Here is a 19287-nt window from a genome sequence, read left to right as displayed (position 1 = left end):
TTACCCAGAAAACCCTATGAAATTCATAGTTGCCATAAGGCGACAGGCAGCCTGAAGACACATACACACATTTAAAGCCAAAAGCTTTGAGAGATTGCTGTTCTTAAAAAGTTATGTTACAGCTGAGACAAGAATGTATGTTAAAGGTCTTTGGGTAGCAATTTTCAGAGATCAGGGACACTTCTTAAATTGATACAGCAACTTAATTTCCAAATTGCAACAGGTTAGTGAACAAAGGGATATTCCCAAAATCAATTTCTGTATAGAAAATATATATTTTAATTTGGGCATCTGATAAAATTCCAAACCAATTTGAAAAAGTCCTTAAAATACTGCCTGCCACATTATCTAAGGTTCCTATAAGGAAATGTCCCAAGACTAGGAAAACAGTGGCAAGACAAAAGGATGAAGAACTGCTACAACCCATTAGTCAACACTTTTTATTTATTTATTTGTTTCTTCGTGCATTCAGGAACAAAACCTCGAAACGTTACCTGTCTGATGTTTGAATGGGTTCATAATAGTTCCAGGCAGTCTCTCCATTTTTTTGAAAAGGCATTAAACTGTTGAGCAGCAGAACTGGCAGGTCAGCAGTTTGAATCCAGAGAGCAGGCTGAGCTCCCGCTGTTAGCCCCAGCTTCTGTCAACCTAGCAGTTTGAAAACATGCAAATGTGAGTAGATCAATAGGTACCCCTCTGGCAGGAAGGTAATGGCATTCCATGCAGTCATGCCAGTCACATGACCTTGAAGGTGTCTACGGACAACGGCGGCTCTTCAGCTTAGAAATGGAGATGAGTGCCAACCCCCAGAGTTGGACATGACTAGACTTAACGTCAGGAGAAAACCTTTACGTTTTTTACGTTACAAAAACAGAAAAGTGGTTGGTTTCTCATTTCAAATCAATGGTTATCCCAATTCCAATCTCAGTTCAGTTTTGGGGGCAGCTTCAGACTAGACTGGATCACAATTGATCAGGACAAAACTGGGTCTTAACGGCTGAATCCATCTGCAAGTTGAAATGCAGGGTGGGGGCAAAACATAATAATTAAGCAGAAAAGTCATGAAGCTCATAGCTCATGTTTTGCATACAAAAGGTACAAAATTTAGTCTCTAGAATATTTTGAGAGGAATAAATGAAACCTTACTGTAAAATCCAGAAATAATTAGATGTGTACTTCTAGGTTTGTTTTTTATTTTTATTTTTTAAGAGCAACAAAAATTGATGGCTGGAGGACATTGGTGGACATCTGAGGAGGCATGGTACAATATGAGTCACACTTTGAGTAACCGTGTCCTAAAGGGCTTCCATACATGCTGGCTGAGGAAATTCTGGAAGTTTTATTCCAAAAGGGTAATTTTTCCACAGTGTATGGACTTGCAGTTAACATAAGGATTTCCTTCTTCTCAAGGCAAGTCTTCAGTGTGAAAGACAGATTGCACAGCAGCTAACTGGCTTCTCTCTCACACACACACACATACACACACACACACCAGCTGATGGGGAAGATAATTAAGCATGACAATGAAATCATTGCTATTTGGGTCAATTACTTGTTCCAGAATTGATCAGAGGATATATTACAACAAAATGGGGTAGGAAAGTAATTTCAGCTTGAAGACCATGTAGGCAGCAACCTTTTGCATTCCTCCTTATGAGTCCTTACGAGTTTGTGTACTTCAGGTTGGCCTCCACTGTCTTGAGCCCAGCTGGAGCTGTTGCTTTTGTCACCTCCTTTAGGCTGGGCAGGGCCTGTGAACTTTATGGTGTTAACTTTTACTCCATTAGGCTGACAGCGGTGTATTTACAGGTAAGGCTCTTTGTTGGGTGCGTTTGCCGTGATCAAAGCATCCAAATGCTCAGGAAGTCATTGAACAATCGCCTCACCATTTTGCCTTTGAAGGGTTCTAGACCTGGAGGGACTCTGCTACGAAACCCAGACAGAGTCATCCTGCAAAATGCAATATAAAACCAGCCATGTGTCTGGAAAAAATGTCAGTTTTAGGCAGTCTGTTACCTATTGGAAGCACTCAACTAAAAAGTGCTTTAAAAGGAAAGCTTTCCTAGCATTTTTAATCACTTTTCAAAAATGTATTGTCCCTGTTAATCCATTGTTATTGCTGCTGCTGCTGCTATTATTCTGCAATTACATCACAGGAAAGAATCACTTCCACAATGTTCAATATCTGTGTAAAATTATCCATGCACAATTAAAGAAACTTGAAAAAGCATAGAGTTTTGGAAATGCACAAAAAGTTAAAGAATTTGACAAAGTATTGCTATTTTTGTTACACCACTCGCTATGATATATCCATAATAGAATTGAGTAGGGATTTAAACCCTGGTCTTCCAGTGTTCTAATCCAACATTTAAACCATGTCACCACACTGACTTTCACTATTAGTATTTAAAGGTAAAGGTATTCCCCTGACATTAAGTCTAGTTGTGTCCAACTCTGGGGGTTGGTGCTCATCTCCATTTCTAAGCTGAACAGCAGGCGTTGCCCCTAGACACCTCCAAGGTCATGTGGCCGGCATGACTGCATGGAGCACCGTTCCCGCCGAAGGGGTACCTATTGATCTACTCACATTTTGAATGATTTTGAACTGTTAGGTTGACCGAAGCTGGGGCTAACAGCGGGAGCTCACCCCGTTCCCCGGATTCGAACTGCCGACCTTTTGGTCAGCAAATTCAGAAGCTCAGCGGTTTAGCCTGCTGTGCCACTGGGGTACTAGCATGTGCTAAACCTAGTGGGTAGCATGTGGTAATTCTTTGCACTCATTTGTAACTCAAAACCTTTGGATCTGGAATGTTTACATGGCTCTCTTTTCCAAATGGGGTATTCAACAGACCTATACAAGCAATGAAAGAAAGCAGGCATGGGGCCAGTGCATGTCCACAACATCTCCTTACCTGCCAGCTCCACCTCTGCTCTCCTTGTACTGTACAGGAAAGCCTGAAGGAGGATTTTAATTACATTTGGCTGAGGATGCTTCAAATCCTCCCTGTAATCCTGAATTGTCTACTATCAGATTTCACAATTGTGGGGTAAATGCTGAGTGAATTTTGGAAATTTTCCACATTTTCTGTATGAGAAGCCTAGGGCTGGAGTCTTGTTTTCCATTAGCGCCCTCTGAACTCTAGACCCACATCTGCCTACAGAAGCCTCTTACACAACCTCACACTTACACATATTAATAAACTAAACAACAATACATGCACACAGTCCAAGGAATGCTGCTCACCATCAAGGCTTGTAAGATTCTTTGGTGCACTTCACTCAAACAGTGAGGGTGAACTTCAAAGCTAACCAAAACTCTGTAATTTTCTAACCACATCATCCAAGATGTAGGGATGATAGCAAGGGGATTAGGGCAAACCTTTCTATCATTCAGAGCATGTGTATAGATGTCTGTGAGACCATGCAAGCTCATCTTGCCTCAAATTGTGAATGTGTCAACTGTGCCCCAACTGGCCATGCATTCAGTGAGAATAAAAAAGGTCCTATGTACACACCAATGTAAGTGCATAAGGCTCTTCTACATGAGTGGTGCTAGATTGCCAACATAACTCTGTGTGGAGATCTATAAATAAATGGGACCAATTTGGACTCTCACTGAACCTATGGCCATCATGGAGAGATGGCCAGTGGGTGGCTCAATGAGAATGACTGATGGCTGTTACTCTGCTTCACACTTCAATGCACAATGGATATCAGGGTGTTTGTTTAAAAACTGCTTCAGAAAGTCTGAAAAAATAAGAGGCTTGTATTTGTCTGTGAAATTTACACTGTAGACTGAACCACGTGGACCAGTGTTTGAGTTGCAAGATTGCAACTACCTCTACATAATCCAATTAAAATTGAGGGAAAGGAGAGTTGTGGGTATTGTGCTCCATGCAGTCATGTCAGCCACATGACCTTGGAGGTGTCTACGGGCTCTTCGGCTTAGAAATGGAGATGAGCACATGACTAGACTTAATGTCAGGGGAAAACCTTTACCTTTGCCTAGCCTATTTAGTTTGTACTACAGTTCAAAGCACACTCAATAAAGCAATTTGTGGGTTACACTTCTTCTGGAATTTCTGTACAGAAGTTATTTATCCATTGGATATTTGGAAATTATTCAGTTATGTCTGGACAAGTTGAGTTGCACCAGATTGGCCTGATTTGGATTTGGAGGAGAACACCACAGTTTAAAGTTGTCTGAACCAATCTGGACTGGCAGCCATTAAAAATAAGTTAGGGAAAATCAAACCATGTATCTTCACGACAAGCTTATAAGGAAAGTATAAAAGTAAAAAAGAGAAGATGAGGAGAGAGATTAGCTCTGCACATTGATAGCTCTGATGTGCAGTTTAATAAAATAACCACAACAGCACTCTCAATTCACTGGGTTGTTGTGTGTTTTCCGGGCTATGTGGCCATGTTCCAAAAGTATTCTCTCCTGACGTTTGGCCCACATCTATGGCAGGCATCAGAGCTTGTGGGGTAACTTCTGAGGATGCCTGCCATAGATGTGGGCGAAACGTCAGGAGAGAATACTTCTGGAACATGGCCATACAGCCCGGAAAACACACAACAACCCTGTGATTCCAGCCATGAAAGCCTTCGAAAACACTCTCAATTCACTGTTTATGAGGATGATTGTGTCTTATCACTGAAGTTGTATACCTTTGGTATCCACTGGAATTTGGTTCCAAGACCCCACAAGACCCCACAAAATCCATAGATGCCCATGATATACAAAGCCATAGAAACATTGTGTTCCTTATATTAAATGGCAACGTTGAAAACGTTTGTTCAATATTTTCAAGCCATTGATAGTTGAATCTGGAGGCATGGAGGGCCGACTATAGTCAGTTATGTCTATATCTCTTACTTCATTTGCTAGATTTTGCTGTCAGTATCAGATTATTTAAAGAGCTGTGGCAAAAGTCTTGCTGGTTGTCATCGATTCTTTTCATTTTGGTTTCTCTGAATCTTCATGTTACATAGTGGGGTATAATGGTCTGCTTGCATTTCTTGTTCATTGGAATAGTAGTTTATTGTATGAGGTTTGGTTGTATTTTAAGTAGTGAAAGTAGTGAAAGGTACTATTCTCTTCCAGCCACTCCCATCTCTGTACCCCATAACAACACTCCCATCTTGGTACCCCAGTTGTTTCTAGCCCTCATTACATGCCTGCTTTACTTCACCAATACTCTTCTTTCTTGCGGGAAGGCAGGAAATTCTGTATTTCTGTCTGTGTCAATCTTGCTTTTATTTGGTTGGTGAATAGGCACATTTATCTGGTGCACAAATGACTTATATCATGGAATGTTTATTCTGAGTTGTTAAGCAAATACTATTTTATTGTTCATTTAATTGATAGTGATTTTCATCATTCCACTAAACCTGCATATAATTTACATTGCAAAATTTACATTTTTTGTAATGATCACCATAATATCTAATTATTAGCATCACTTCATGAGTCATGAGGCACCTCTTCAGCAGCAAGGAACACAGTTGCCCCAGGGAGACAGCCTAAATTGTCTTTGTCCAGTGGCTCTTCCCTTGTAAAACTCATGAAGCTAGTAGTTTTGCTGAAGCAACTGATTCCCCCCAGTAAGTCTTGTAAAGTGTCTAGGAATTAGACAGAGTAAAACTGGAAACAGAAATTATGTATGGTACCTTCTGGTCCCCTTTATAAAGATCAATCTTGGGTCTAAATAACTGCTCAGTTTTCTCCAATTATATATGACTTTGTATTTTAAAGCACCTGGATTCCATCAATGATCCACTGTGAAGTTCCTAAGAATGTTAATGAAACAGACTAAGAGCTAGATGATCTGAATCAATGATTCAATTATCGTGTCTAACAGATGAAGGAAGAGGGCTTGGACTTGAGAACCATTTGGCTACTACCAATTCCCAATCTCTCTTTCATCAACCCCAAGCAATTATATAAACTCCTACCTGCTGACATTCTCCTCTTAAGAACCAAGAAGCAGGTCTAAGTCATTTACAAGAAGCATCATTAGGTAACTTCCACCAGTTTGGAGTTAATGGCCCCACCGCATATCAAACAAATGTCCTCCTTGTTCCGCATGAAGTGGCTGTTTTTTCTTTTACAATCTACTACAGTAACAGGCCCCAAGTAGAGTCCTGTTATTACTTTTAAACTACAAGAATAAAGGGAATTTCAGTGGAGAGAAGAAAGGAGGAGAAAGTCAGCTGTCCTTTCAGTGTAACTGCTGGAAACCAAAATCCTACCCGCCACCCCAATGCCTACTTCTTCCTGTTTTTATCAGGGAAGTGTCAGATCTCACACCTCTATAGTAAGGTACAGAAATGCAAATTTTTGGAAACTCAGTAACACCTAATCAGAGGATGTAAACTTTCTGTGAACCTAATTTGTGGATTTAAAGACCCTAACATTTCTCAAATGCTTTTTGACACTTTAACTGTAAAGCCATATAGATGAGCCCACTTAAAATATATACTGTAGGAACTACAGATGGTCTGCCACCTGATCTTTTGAAAGACAGAATGGTTTTTGTTTGTCCCCATTTATAATTCTCCTTCATGTCAACTGAAGTAGACAGGAAGGAAAATTGGGGGGTTTCCAGAATTACTTACCTTTACAGTAATGTGTCCTGGAACAAAAACTCTTCCATAGTCATATCCATGCATTCTTTAGACAGCTGAAAAAATTCCTTTCTTTTGTTCTGATTTTAAGAGAGTTTACTCTTAATTGTATGCATGTAGCTGATAGTAGCAGTGTGGCTGTTTCACAAAAATAAAACTGAGTGGGCAAAGGACAACCAGACCCAAAAACATGCAAAAGCTGCAAAATAAATGTTCATGAGCTGCACTAGTTGGATCCACATTTTGTCAACCAATGACACATAAGCCCTCTTGTATTCAATAACTCTCCTCTAAACTTGATGCCTAACTTTAGATATCTCTCAGAGTTAGACAAGCTCTTTCACCTGCTTCAGAGTACAGATAGCTACAGTGAAGATTGTACTCATTATATATAGCATTGAGACATTTGCCTTAAATAGTAGCTATCAGTTTTTATTAAGTGTTTAGAGTAGAAACAACTACATTCTATGGAGAAACAATCTGGTTATAATTTCTCACAGTGTTATAAACAGCATTTGTTTTCCCATAACTTTTTAGGTGGAAACCTAGTCTTAACTTGAGCCCTCTCTTATCTCAATTAGTTAATATTTAATCCCACAGATTTCCAAATTTCATATAGTCCAATACACACATCCTTCCTCTTCTTTACCCTTCCCCATCTTGTTTTCAGAGCAGCCCTCCTGTAAACCAAACTCCACAGCAGGTAACCTACCACACTGAATAGAAGAATTGTTTTTGTTCCATGGAACAATGTCATGGATACAACAGAATGGTTGTTTGCAACTTGGCAAGACTAGTGTTTTTGTCTAAGAGGCCTCCTTTTTCTCCAACAGCTGTACTACTATGGACACAAGTTGAATAGGTGAAACTTACCCCAGCATTTACAAAACATTTTAAATGTACCATGTAACTATGGAAGAATCATATTTTCTGGATATTACCCACCATACCCACTTACAGTCATAGAGTAGGAAGACACCACAAGGGCCACCCAGTCCAATCCCATTCTGTCATGCACTCAATCAAAGCACTCCCAATGGATGGCCATCCAGCTTGTTTAAAAACCTTGAGAAGGAGACTCCACCACTTCTGAGAAGGTGTATTCTGCGGTCAAACAACTCTTATCATCAGCTATTTAAAACCTCATAACTGAAGAAAGTAACTTTTCAACAAACAGTTTATGAGCCTGTTTCTAAGTTACAGTTTTCATGAACACACCACTTACTACTTTTCATGCACACACCGCTTAGACTTTGTGGATTACTTTGCTCTAGAGATATTATACACACCTACTCATAGATTCGTACCTCAAGGTTGAAGTTTCTCATACCAACTATGTCTCTGGGCTTCTCTTTCAGTGGCATTCAGAAAGCAGTCTCACCTTTTTAGAATGGTTTCAGTCTGGGACTTTGTGCATGACAACCATGTGCTATACCACTGATCTATGGGCACTTCTCAACATTAACAATAGGAGCCTCCGTGGCCAAGTGGATTAAAGCCTTGTGACTTGAAGGTTGGGTTGCTGACCTGAAGGCTGCCAGGTTCGAATCCCACCCGGGGAGAGTGCGGATGAGCTTCCTCTATCAGCTCCAGCTCCATGTGGTGACATGAGAGAAGCCTCCCACAAGGATGGTAAAAACATCAAAACATCCGGGCATCCCCTGGGCAACATCCTTGCAGACGGCCAATTTTCTCACTCCAGAAGCAACACTCAGGTTGCTCCTGACACACACACACAAAAAAATAACAATTTCTTCATCTTTACTACAACAAGATTGGGGAATGTTTAACCTCCCTGGACTACAAATCTCATTTCACCACTGGGATTTGCTGCCTAGGGCTGATGTGAGCTGCAATCTAAAAACATTGGAAGCATTATATGTTGCCTTCTCCGGGTTTACAGGCTTACTGTCACCAAGACCCACAACACTTTGATAACCTCCCAGAAAGATTAGCCTATGGTAATAGGCAAATGTTTGTGTTTTGTTTCCTAAGACTAACTCAATTGTCAAAGTGAAGGTCTTAATTTACACTTCATAGATTTAGAAATCAGAGAATCAGAAGTCACACATACACTTATAGTATAGCTGAAAAAGAATGAAAGCAGATTACATGGATCAGATTACCCTGGTTTCATACATATGTGTGTGTGTGTGTGTGTGTGTGTATTTAATTAAATTGAATATAAACAGGAACTTAAGAGTGATTGAAATATGAGGACAACCTAAACTGCTGTAAAGGCTGCCCCTTAATGGTGAACAGCTTCACTGTACAAATGGAAACTACAGTATTAAAATAATGTGCCATATTAAATTTGCTTCTATTCTCTTTATTCCACAGTTCTGAAGTTTCCTGTTTATTCATTTAAAATACAAGTTCTAATGGAAGAATTAAACCAGAAAATATCTGCTAAAATATAGTTACAATCATCTCCTCACAAACATACACACTGCAAAAGAAGGCATATGGTTAAATACAATGCACATTGATATTTGACTTCAAATGGTCTCAGTAATTTAGGAGAATAGTTGTATTGACTGTGCATACAAAGTTAAGGATGGGATTCTCCCATTTCTGTTTAAGTCTGGCATGGCAATATGAAAGATACCTTGAGTGCTAAAACCCTTTGTTCTTCTTTCTTATTCAAAATTGTTTTAAATACACTACTCATGTTTAGTGTCCTGAAAGAAAAAGATATCTGACTTCAGTGGGATGTACTCATTTGACTATGATTACAGGCTATTTCCCTTATTCCATATATTCTCTCAAAGCCATTATGTATAGGGTGTTATTTCCACTTGAACTGTCCACAGTATTGCTTAGTTTACACATCAGAACACTCCCTCCCATCTACTCTCAAAACAGAAAGGTCTTTACAGAGGAAAATGGGAGGGAGGAAGACTGTAAGCCATTCTTTCTAGTTCAAAGGTAGGTGAGAATTTAACAGGCAAAGAGAAACAGCCCTGATGACAAGGCTATGAATTAAGACCATCCACATGAGATGGCTTTTAAAAGGCAGTTACAAAGCACAAACATCTACTAAAAAAAGATTGCTTTCACTTTTATTATTCCACAGGGTCAACAAAAAGGAAGATTACATAGCTAACTCTTAACTTTTGCCCCTCCCTTTTGCCACAATGGGGCAACTTTCATGTACAGTAGAGTCTCACTTATCCAACATAAACGGGCCAGCAGAACGTTGGATATGCGAATATGTTGGATAATAAGGAGACATTAAGAAGTCTATTAAACATCAAATTAGGTTATGATTTTACAAATTAAGCACCAAAACATCATGTTATACAACAATTTTGGCAGAAAAAGTAGTTCAATAGGCAGTAATGCAATGTAGTAATTACTGTATTTACGAATTTAGCACCAAAATATCACAATGCATTGAAAACATTGACTACAAAAATGCGTTGGATAATCCAGAACATTGGATAAGTGAGTGTTGGATAAGTGAGACTCTACTGTATTAAGTTTACAGATTTGGTCTATAAGATAATGACAACTCTGTGGAAATATACAGTACACAAAAGCTTCACATCTTCAAAAATAGAAGACAACCTATTTGGTGTGGATGAAGGCCAAAAAACCTGAACAGATCATATATCTTCCAGCCTTTGTAATCCATTTAATAACCAATTGAATGCTGGGTTGTGAGTTTTTCAGGCTGTGTGGCCATGTTCCAGAAGTATTCTCTCCTGACGTTTTGCCCACATCTATGGCAGGCATCCTCAGTGGTTGTGAGGATGCCTGCCATAGATGTGGGCGAAGCGTCAGGAGACAATGCTTCTGGAACACAGCCATACTGCCCGGATAACTCGTAACAACCCAGTTATTCCAGCCTTGAAAGCCTTCTACAACAAGTTGAGTGCTATCACAATGTTGTGTTCAACTACAAAAGGGTACAAATGGTTCAACCCCACATTAAGTGTGTATTAATTTAAGGTGCATTCAATACAATTTGGCTTGAGAGTAAACACTGCTCAATAGCAAGACGTACTTCCAAGGAAACATGCACTTGGGGGTTTATGCCTTAGCAAGGGCAAATAAAGTGTCAACTTCTCAAATTTAATTACAGAGGAATTTAATGAGCCAAAATCAAGATTGGCCAGGAATCCTGAACAAATTAAATGTTCCAACTCTCTGCACTTGAACTGACAAGTTCAGTACAAGAATTAAGTGCTTAATTACCAGTGTTTGCACTCAAGGATACATGTTTGTTAACCATCAAAAGAAACTGGATTTCTAGAGCCAAAGTATCACAACCCAAAATACATGCAATCATGGGTGAATTTAGTTGCTTTTATTGTTTTTTCTTAAAAAGATTAAAATAAACATTTGACAAGCTAATATACAGACCACAATAAATTCAAATGTGCGAGAAAATGTGCACAAGACACGTTTCTAAAAGGCACCCTGCCACCAATATTTTAAATGCTCACCTACTTCCAGTCTGGCTTCTAGTTTCCTTTTCCTTCATTGAAGGAGAGATTCTAGACCACTAAACTCATCAAGAGGCTAGCCTTGTCAATCCCTTTCAGGGATTTCCCTTTACTTTTTAATACTATCACTAAAACATTTGAAGTTGAGCACAAATGCTTAACTTCACCCCTCTCACTGGATTAAACCACCCAGTTCTTGAACGCATAAGGGCTTTTCGCCCCTAACCAAACAAAGGTAGCGACATCTGGGGCCACTTATAAGGGCCAAAACAAAAAGAAGAAACAAATAGGTAAGTTGCAAAAACACTGTGGTGCATCAACAAAAGAGCTCTACTTGCACACATTTCCATCCCTTTTTACCCCATATCCCTAAAATAAAAATTTAAAAAAGAACTTACAAAACTCACCCCTCACACTCACAAATGAAATGGTAATTCATTCACCTATTTAGCCTGTCAGGGTTTGACAGTGGGAGAGTGCCATCTATTCTGCCCTGAAATACACAACACAAATGCACCATCTGAAATCCTCACCGTCTCTATTCCAGTGGCTAGAAGAACACAGTGCTCAAGTATTCTCCCTATTAGGTAGGTCTTCGTTGGTTGCTGTGCAGTTTATTACCAGGGTCTCCACACAGATTTGGAAAGGTTGGAGGAAGGCAGGTTGGGCGTCCTAGACCTGTCCAGTCCATCCAAAGAAATGTGGCTTTGCTCAGTCTCTGCATCTTCAAGATCAGAGCACATTTCCTCACTTGAGGAAGGTGAACGGAGGGGTGAAGCAGGGCTGAGCAGGTTCAAAGCTCCAGGAGAAGCCCCAGCTGTTTGGGGGGTCCCCTCGCTGCTGGGCCACTGGCCGAGGGAGGGGTCCGACAAGACGTCCGCAAGCAAGTCCTGGAAGCTGCCTTCGTTCAGAGGCATGGACTCCAACAGGTGATTCAGGAGCTCGGCGGCAATGGTCGAATCAATCCCAGGGCAGCTGGAGACAAAGGTATGAACTTCGTGCATGCACTGGATATACCCAGCCGCAAAGCGCTCGCTGGCCTCTCGCTGCAGCTTGTCGTCATCTGAGAGCAGGGGGCAAATGAGGAAACAAACAGAGCCAAGGGTCATAAAGCATCCTCTTCTACCTTCTCAATTCATCCTGTACATGGCTCTACACTCTCAACTGCCAAGACTATTCCCATGCTTGCACTATATCACCCCACCCACTCCTTCCTTTCACATCAAACATTCAACATTTCATATCTGGACCTACAATAAGGTCCAGAGACCTCTGAGGAGCAATCAGCTGAAAACAATGGTATCCCTCATGAAATTGGTAGTTCAAACTGGAATAAACACACTGAATCACTTCTTGAATGGTAAGTCTACACTGTAGTAAAAAAAAAACACCATTGATTCCATATCTCTATCCTAGTTAGGACTCAGCTTGGCATTTAGCCCCATTATTTCCTGGGGAAATATTCTGCCTTTGTTCTGCAAGACCAGAGGCATTTCTGGAAAAAAGGTGTGCCAACAAATATAGAGATGCCTGCTTTGTCCTTTCACAAGATCAAGCTATGATTTCATTATAATTACTGTGAAATCCTGGGATTTGAGGTTTAGGGAAAGGGACTTAAAAGTTCTCAACTAGAGAGCTTTAGTGTCTCCACAAAGTACAAACTTTAGGATTCAGTCATTGCAGTTCAAATGCAGTCATGTAGGGTGTAAAATGGCCCTGGATACTTCAAGTAGTGTCTTCTTAATATGTACCCATACTGTGGGCTAAACCCTACTGTTAATCCTCACAGAATCATGTGACTAACCTACATTTCAACACACAATTTAACAAATGACAGAATATTCTGCTTGAGACTAACCAACAGGATGCTAAGCCTGGTGATTAAGATGAGAGCAATACAATCCTGGACCTGAGCCTATGGTGAACCTAACTCAGGTTCAAATAGAGGGATGTTAGAATGCAACACAAAAGTGCAGGTGTGGTATCTCTTGTCATGAAAACAAAAATACCTTTATTCCCAAAACCATCACCTCAAATAAGAAGACCCTGTAAGAATGGAGTGACACAGATATGTTTAAACACAAGAGACAAATCAGAAGAAAAAAGGAGAGAGAGGCCAACTTCTACTCAGAAATTGTTTTTAAAAAGAATACCCAAAAGAGTTATTATTTAAAATACATTTGCATTAAGCATAAAGGTTTGTTGGGAAGATAATATAGTCTAAAAGACGATAACAGTACTGTCTTTAGTTGGGGGTAAAGGGGAACAATAATATTTCAAGGGAAAGGCAAATTGACTGGTAAAAACTATTTCTGTGATCCTAAGTCACAATACATGTCTTCTTAACATGCACCCATACTGTGGGCTAAACCTTGTTGTTAATCTTCACAAAACCACGTAATTAACCTACATTTCAACAAACAATTTAACAAATTACAGAATAAGTCCTTTCTGCTTGAGACTAACCAATAGGATGCTAAGCCTGTGCTTGTGTCTTCAGTTCACTTGCTGACCTAGGACAACCCCATGAATATCATAGCGTTTTCTTTGACAAGGAATACCCAATAATGGTTTGCCATGACTTTCCTCTCAACATAACTCCATAATACTTGGAATTCCTTGGTATCTCCCACCCTGTGCTTTCTGGCCCTTTCTACTTATGAACATTTCATGACAAAATAAACCCCAAAAGTGGTTACAGTATGTTGACAGTATTTTCCTTTTGATTGACAATTGGTTTTTCATTGACCAACATACCACCTACCCTACAACTAATAAGGAGGTATAGGTTGCATATACCTTATCCCCCACCCATACTGAACCACCTATATTTGCAGAGACATAAGTAATGAGATATCATAGAGAAAGGACCCAAATCTAAACACGAAATGCATATGTTTTATATACACCTCAAACACAAAGATAACTTTATACAATATCGTTAATACTTTCTTGCATGAAACAAACTCTGTGTACATAATAATAATGATAATAAAAACTTTATTTGTAGACCGCCCTGTCTTCCCGAAAGGAATCAGGGCGGTTTCTAACAATATGGCAACCATTCAATGCCAAAAGAAAACCACACAAACAGTTTGCATCAGGACAAGGCACACTAAAACCATATAAACAACCTAACTGTAACTTTATAAACAAAACAACAAAAAATAAAATAAAGACTAATAAAATACAAATAAAATACAAATATCATAAAATACAGAAACCCTGATAAAACATGTTAAAATAAAACATAGATCAAGCAGAAAGTAAAGGTCCCAGCCATCCATGGAGTATTTTGGATTTCTGGATATGGGATGCTTGGCCTCTGTGAATACCTATAAACTACCCTTCTTAAGGAAGTCTAAATACCATAGTGGCACCAGATCCTGTCTGATCCCACTATTTAACAAAATGTGAAAAAATGTCCTGTTCCTAGTTTGAAAGTGTGATTTCCTGTTTAATTGTGCAGTGCTTACTTTGAACGTAGTTGCTACACTCCAGAAACTTTGTTTTTGTGGTTGCCACAAACTATGTTGAATTGGCTGAGGCTCTATGAGATATTAATTGAAAAACTATAGCAAAATGTGCTGCCGGGTGTCCCTTAAAAACAAAGTTTTTGCAGTCTAATAAATGTTTCCCATGTTTTTTATGATAGGACAAATTAGGAGGTGACATTTATTTCCCAAGAACAAAAATCCTGTTACATAGAGCCTTGGAAGATAAAGGATAGTAGAATTTTGTTAGTACTTGAATGGGAGATTGCCAAAGACCAACAACTTCTGTAGGAGGAATCATAGAGTTGGAAGAGATCTTGTGGGCCATTCAGTCCAACCCTCTGACAAGAAGCAGAAAAATCACAACCAAAGCAACCCCAACAGATGGCCATCCAGCCTCTGCTTAAAAGCCTCCACCACACTCTGGGGTAGGGAGTTCTACAACTGAACAGCTCTCACAGTTAGGAAGTTCTTCCTAATGTTCAGGTGGAATCTCCTTTCCTGTAGTTTGAAGCCATTGTTCCACGTCCTAGTCTCCAGGGCAGCAGAAAACAAGCTTGTTCCCTCCTCCCTGACTTCCCCTCACATATTTATACATGGCCCTCATCATGTCTCCTTTTAGCCTTCTCTTCTGCAGGCTAAACATGCCCAGCTCTTTAAGCCGCTCCTCATTGGGCTTGTTCTATAAATCCTTGATCATTTTAGTTGCCCTCCTCTGGAACATTCCAGCTTGTCAACGTCTCTCTTAAATTGCGGTGCCCAGAATTGGACACAGTGTGATTCCAGGTGTGGTCTGACCAAGGCAGAAGAGAGGGCTAGCATGACTTCACTGGATCTAGACCAGGCATGAGCAAACTTCGGCCCTCCAGGTGTTTTGGACTTCCAACTCCTACTGGCTGTTAGAAATTGTGGGAGTTGCAGTCCAAAACACCTGCAGGGCCGAAGTTTGCCTGTACCTGATCTAGACACTAGACTCCTATTTAGGTAAAGTTTTCCCCTTGACATTAAGTCTAGTTGTGTCCGACTCTGGGGGTTGGGGCTCATCTATATTTCTACGCCGATGTTGTCCGTAGACACCTCCAAAGTCATGTGACTGGCATGACTTCATGGAGTGCCATTACCTTCCCGCCGGAGCAGTACCTATTGATCTACTCACGTTCGCATGTTTTGGAACGAATAGGTTAGCAGAAAGACTCCCAAAATCCCATTGGCTTTTTTAGCCGCCACATGACATTGTTGGCTCATGTTTAAATTGTTGTCCACGTGGACTCCGAGATCTTTTTTCACACATACCGCTGTCGAGCCAGGAAGGAACCAACAGAACCATTGTGGAGTATTCCTTGCCTAAGAAACTATTACTAAATTTCCGGGGTCGTGCAAATACTACGCCACAATCTTAAGAGCCCTAAGAGGTAGAAGGCTGTCCTAAAGTGGGCAAGAGAGGTGTGGATCCTCACCTGGAGACCTGCTCTGCTGCAGGATGCCTTGAACCCGTTTCACCGTCAACTCCAGCACTTCGGCATTTTCCATCTTGGACTGGAACTAAGAGTGGGAAGAGAAAAAGAGAGGGCGGACAGAAGGGTGATTGATCTTCCTCCCCAGGCCCATCAAAGACCCTTTGCTCTGCCACCCTTTAAAGCAGGTATGGGCCAAGTTGGTCCCTCCAGGTGTTTTGGACTTCAACTCCCACCAGTCCTAACAGCCCCAGGCCTCTTCCTTTGGAAGAGGGACCAATTTGGACCATGCCTACCCTAAACCTTCCCCGCTCAAGGCATTACCTCCGTATCCGCCAAGATCAACCGGAGTTCTTGGAGGCTCTCGTTGATCCGCGCCCGGCGCTTCTTCTCCACCAGCGGCTTCCTCGCCTGCAAATAAGAGACAGACATAGGGGAGTAAGGACAGGAAAGGCCCTTTTTGAGCCCCCCTCCCCTTCTCTCTCTCTCTGCCTTCTCACCCTCCTGTCTCCTCTCCTCTCGACATCCTCCTCCTCCTCTTCCTCGCGGCTTTTGCTGGGCCGAAACGAGGGAGTCATGGTCCAAAGGAGAAGGGAAAAAAAGCCCCAAATCCGGAGCGATGCGAAAAGAGAACAGAGCGTAGTAATGATGACGGCGATGGGCGGGGAGAGTGGGGCTCCTTTATCCGCGGCTCGCCTCCAAGCTGACTCCCCGCCCCGCTTTTTTTTTCCGCCCCTGCAGCCCTATTTATCAGCTCCGATTTGCATATCAATGAACGATTGGACGCGGCGCGCAGAACGTTGGGAGGATCCTCCAATGGGAGCCCGGCGCTTTGTCTGCTTAGGGTGCTTGAGCAAGAGGAGGCGGCTTGAATAGGGAAGGAAATAAATACAGTAGAGTCTCACTTATCCAAAATAAATGGGCCGGCAGAATGTTGGATAAGCGAATACAGTAGAGTCTCACTTATCCAACATTCACTTATCCAACGTTCTGGATTATCCAACGCATTTTTGTAGTCAATGTTTTCAATACATCGTGATATTTTGGTGCTAAATTCGTAAATAAAGTAATTACTACATAGCATTACTGCGTATTGAACTACTTTTTCTGTCAAATTCGTTGTCTAACATGATGTTTTGGTGCTTAATTTGTAAAATCATAATCTAACTTGATGTTTAATAAGCTTTTCCTTAATCCCGCCTTATTATCCAACATATTTGCTTATCCAACATTCTGCCAGCCCGTTTATGTTGGATAAGTGAGACTACTGTATGTTGGATAATAAGGAGGGATTAAGGAAAAGCCTATTAAACATCAAGTTAGATTATGATTTTACAAATGAAGCACCAAAACATCATGTTATACAACAAATTTGACAGAAAAAGTAGTTCAATATGCAGTAATGCTATGTGGTAATTACTGTATTTACGAATTTAGCACCAAAATATCACGATGTATTGAAAACATTGACTACAAAAATAGGTTGGATAATCATAATCCAGAACGTTGGATAAGCGAACATTGGATAAGTGAGACTTTACTGTACCGTGTTGGAGGCTCCTTCTTCGGAGGCTGGATGGCCATCTGTCGGGAGTGCTTTGAATACGGTTTTCCTGTTTCTTGCCAAGGGGTTGGGCTGGGTGGCCCACGAGATCTCTTCCAACTCTAGGATTCTATTATTCCACTCATAGTGTGCAGTGCTTCCCTTTTCTATGCAATAAACTGCACAAGTCAGTCCTTCTGTTCCCTAGCTTGTATAAGAGAGATGTTTTCCCCCTGATAATAATAATAATACAGTAGAGTATCAAAAGGTTACAAGTTCGAATCCAGGGAGCGGGGTGAGTGCCAGCTGTTAGCCCCAGCTTCTGCCAACTTTGCAGTTTGAAAACATGCAAATATGAGTAGATCAATAGGTACAGCTCTGGCGGGAAGGTAATGGTGCTCCATGCAGTCATGCCGGCCAGATGACCTTGGAAGTATCTACGGACAACGTCGGCTCTTCAGCTTAGAAATGGAGATGAGCATCAACCCCCAGAGTCAGACACGACTGGACTTAATGTCAGGGGGAAACTTTTACCTTTAGAGTCTCGCTTATCCAACATAAACATTGGTTAAGCAAAAATGTTGGATAAAAAGGAGGGATTAAGGGAAAGCCTATTAAATGTCAAATTACATTATGATTTTACAAATTATGCACCAAAAACGTCATGTTTTACAACAAATCAACAGAAAAATACACAGTGACGTTATGTAGTAATTACTGTATTTACGAATTCAACACCGAAAGATCGCGGAGATAGGCAGGCCCAAGCCTATGATGTGCTATGATGATGTGACATTTGAGCCCTATGAGAAGCAGCTTAAATAGCTGGGTATGTTTAGCCTGCAGAAGAGAAGGCTGAGAGGAGACATGATAGCCATGTTATATGAGGGGAAGTCATAGGGAGGAGGGAGCAAGATTGTGTTCTGCTGCCCTGGAGACTAGAACACAGAACAGTGGCTTCAAACTACAGGAAAGGAGATTCCACCTGAACATTAGGAAGAACTTCCTCACTGTGAGGGCTGTTCAGCAGTGGAACTCTCTCCCCCGGGGTGTGGTGGAGGCTTTTAAGCAGAGGCTGGATGGCCATCTGTTGGGGGTGTTTTGACAGCAATTTTCCTGCTTCTTGGCAGGGAGTGGGACTGGATGGCCCACGAGGTCTCTTCCAACTCTACGATTCCATTCCCTTTTTTAATAAAAATAAATTAAGGGTGCATCTATTGTAGAATTAATGCAGGTTAACACCGCTTTAATCACCGTGGCTCAGTTCTGTTGGACAGACATGGGTGAAACGTCAAGAGAGAATGCTTCTGGAACATGGCCATACAGCCTGGAAAACTCACAGCAACCCACATTTAGAATTCTCGTCTGGAGAGATCAAGTGCTTCCTCAAACTACAAAACCCAGGATTCCACGGTTGTGAAAGCATAGTCCTATAATTGTGTAATATGAAAGTGCCCTTGCTCAGAATGTGTAGTGCGTCTCCTTTAGGCATTCAACAGTGGCAAGTATTTATTTAGGTTCTTGGGTATCTTAACAGCTAATGACATAGTATATTACTATACTGTTGTTGTGTATCTTCATGTAATTTCTGAATTATGGTAAGCCTAAAATGCACCTTATAATGGGTAAGAGCTCCCAGTGGCGCAATGGGTTAAACCGTTGTGGCGGCAGGACTGCTGACGAAAGGTCTGCGATTTGAATACAGGGAGCGGGGT

The 19287-nt window shown here is 41.0% G+C and overlaps 1 protein-coding gene across 1 annotated transcript; it reads right to left on the bottom strand.

Annotated features, from left to right (window-relative positions):
• Window positions 1-10920: 10920 nt before the first annotated feature.
• hes6 (hes family bHLH transcription factor 6) lies at window positions 10921-16760 on the bottom strand. Its single transcript, XM_003218335.4, has 4 exons — window positions 16530-16760; window positions 16354-16440; window positions 16033-16117; window positions 10921-12144 (listed from the first exon to the last, which is right to left on the bottom strand). Exons 1-4 carry the CDS (start codon window positions 16605-16607, stop codon window positions 11699-11701), a joined length of 696 nt encoding a protein of 231 aa, XP_003218383.2. The 5' UTR covers window positions 16608-16760; the 3' UTR covers window positions 10921-11698.
• Window positions 16761-19287: the final 2527 nt, after the last annotated feature.

The sequence above is a fragment of the Anolis carolinensis genome, chromosome 3 (genome assembly GCF_035594765.1).
Source record: "Anolis carolinensis isolate JA03-04 chromosome 3, rAnoCar3.1.pri, whole genome shotgun sequence".
In the NCBI taxonomy this organism is placed as follows: Eukaryota; Metazoa; Chordata; class Lepidosauria; order Squamata; family Dactyloidae; genus Anolis; species Anolis carolinensis.
Note: the sequence above shows the minus strand (reverse complement) of the source record. Positions and strands in the feature narration are given on the sequence as shown.

What these genes read in the sequence shown, in the direction of transcription:
- hes6 (XM_003218335.4), bottom strand. Translation starts at nt 16,607, where the DNA reads ATGACTCCCTCGTTTCGGCCCAGCAAAAGCCGCGAGGAAGAGGAGGAG. An exon ending in AGAGGAGAGGAGACAGGAGG is followed by an intron (nt 16,441 to 16,529) that starts GTGAGAAGGCAG and finishes TCTTATTTGCAG; the next exon opens with GCGAGGAAGCCGCTGGTGGA. An exon ending in GCAGCAGAGCAGGTCTCCAG is followed by an intron (nt 12,145 to 16,032) that starts GTGAGGATCCAC and finishes CCCTGCTCTCAG; the next exon opens with ATGACGACAAGCTGCAGCGA.